The sequence below is a fragment of the Terrapene carolina genome, unplaced genomic scaffold (genome assembly GCF_002925995.2).
Source record: "Terrapene carolina triunguis isolate 2854851 unplaced genomic scaffold, T_m_triunguis-2.0 Scaffold10807, whole genome shotgun sequence".
Lineage (NCBI taxonomy): Eukaryota > Metazoa > Chordata > Testudines > Emydidae > Terrapene > Terrapene triunguis.
This window is the reverse complement of record NW_020675158.1, coordinates 1-2,059: the sequence shown is the minus strand read 5'-3', so window position 1 is coordinate 2,059 and position 2,059 is coordinate 1. Positions and strand designations below refer to the sequence as shown.

At 69.6% G+C, this 2,059-nt stretch overlaps 1 protein-coding gene across 1 annotated transcript; it reads left to right on the top strand.

Moving 5' to 3' along the window:
• Window positions 1-358: 358 nt before the first annotated feature.
• Window positions 359-1,838, top strand: LOC112123939 (cartilage acidic protein 1-like; the record flags this gene model as incomplete). Its single annotated transcript, XM_026661571.2, has 3 exons — window positions 359-527; window positions 1,282-1,427; window positions 1,796-1,838. Coding segments are annotated over 3 exons (358 nt in total), but the record flags the coding sequence as incomplete, so codon positions are not given.
• Between the last annotated feature and the right edge of the window lie 221 nt (window positions 1,839-2,059).

The following is a 2,059-nucleotide window of genomic DNA, read 5'->3' as shown; positions in this document are numbered from 1 at the left end:
CCCCCTTGGACCGAGCCTTCAGCACCCCTGGCTCACGCCGTGAGCTCCCTTCAGCGAGTCCACCGGAGAGACATGGACCCCCAGGGGTGCAATGCCCCCCACCTCCAGCACCTGCCGGGGCGCAGCCGGCGCGGTTACAGCAGGGGGTTAGGAGGGACTGGACCCCAGCTAGGCAGGCCTTGGGGAGCACCCCGAGCAGGAGGCTACAGCCTGGTCCACACACCCACGTATCCAGCCCTTCTCCACCCCCAGGTGACAGCAGCAGGGGGGAAACGGAGGCACACCGAGTATTCCTACAAACTTCCCAGAAAATCCCCACCCCTCTGCCCGGCTCGTCTCACCCGTCTGTCCCCCGCAGGGCGCTGGCAATAACTGGCTCCGCGTCATCCCGCGCACCCGCTTCGGGGCCTTTGCGCGGGGGGCCAGGGTGGTGCTGTTCACCCGGCGCAGCGGGGCGCACCTGCGCATCATCGACGGCGGCTCGGGCTACCTGTGCGAGATGGAGCCCGTGGCGCACTTCGGCCTAGGTGAGTCGCCGGCAGCCTGGCCCTGCCCAGGGCCCCCAGGAAGCCCTGGGCATCCGTCTGCGGCTCCTGGCCGGAGCTGAGACATGCGGTCAGGGCAGCATTAGACTCCCTGCTGTGTTCCCCAGCCCTGCCGGTGCCCCTCACTCCCGACCCGCAGCCCCTGCTTGCCCAGCCCTGCCAGTGCCCCTCACTCCTGACCCGCAGCCCCTGCTTATCCAGCCCTGGGCTCCCCACAGCCCTGCTGGTGCCCCTCAGTCCCAACCCGCAGCCATCTGCTAACCCCACCCTGGGTTCTTCCCCCGCTCTGCTGTGGAGGGGTCTGTTTCTTTAACACTCTCTGGCCCAGAGATTTGGTGGCTAACAGATTGGGGGGCTGGGGGGTCTCATTGTTGGGGTTCAAAGCATTGGCTGCAGCTAGGTGCCTGCTGCCTGGGCCGGGAGGGGGAGCTGAGCAGCCCCTGCTGCCCCCTCCAAGCTGCTGCTGTGCAGAGAGGCGGGCGCTTCCAGGCCCCCTGAGCCCCCCCGTTTCCGGCCCAGCCAGGCCCGTGGGGTGAGCAGGACAGCCGAGCACTCAGGAACTGGACCGAACGGTGTCTTGGCGCTGGGCCCTCACCCTGCCCACCCCACTGCCCCCCAAGCTGCTGCTCTCAGCAGGGAGAGGAGGGTCCCCTGGGCGGACAGCGGCCTGCGCTGCTGAGATCTGCTCCCTCGCCCGGCCCCCCGGCTGCCCGCTCTGATGGCTCCTCCTCCGCAGGCCGGGACGAAGCCAGCAGCCTGGAGGTGACGTGGCCGGACGGCAGGGTCGTGACCCGGGCTGTGGCCAGCAGCGAGACCAACTCGGTGCTGGAGATCCCCTACCCCCAGGGTGCTGAGGGGCAGCTCCCACCCACCTCGCTGGAGGTGAGTGCCAAGCAGCGCACCTGGCCCGGAGTGGGGCGGGCCGGGGGCAGCTCCCAGAGGCAGGGAGGGGGACAGGGCACAGGGAGCCAACAACAGGACGCAGACAGACAGACACCCGCTTGGACGGGACAGGCCAGGGACATGGTGCCTCTGGCCTCACCCAGGCAGGCCAGGCCCAGCCACCTCTGCCAGCTGCCCTGCCCTGTGCGACGCCGTCCCTGGTGTGTGGGCTCCGGAGCGCTGGGGAGTCAGTGCCCCGTGCTCCTGCCTGGCTGCAGACAGGGCGGGCCCTGAGCTGGGGGGCCTGGGGCAGCCCCTCCCCACACTAATCCCAGCCCCCCGGGTCTGTGCTTCTCCCCTTGATGCAGTGTGGCCAGGGGTTCTCTCAGCACGAGAACGGACGCTGTGTTGGTGAGTCGCTGCTTGCGATGCGCCCGCGGGAGGGGCTGGGCCAGGCAGGAGCCTTGGGGGGGGCTTGGGCTGTAGCATGGCCGGGGGAGGGGCTGTGTGCCAGGGCATTTCTGGCCGGTCACTTGGCGGAGGGCTGCAGCCTGGCAGGGGGACGGGGGGGCTGTTGCATGGCTGTAGGGCAAAGATTTGGTGTGGGGCTGCAGCCTGGCTGGGGGGGGGGG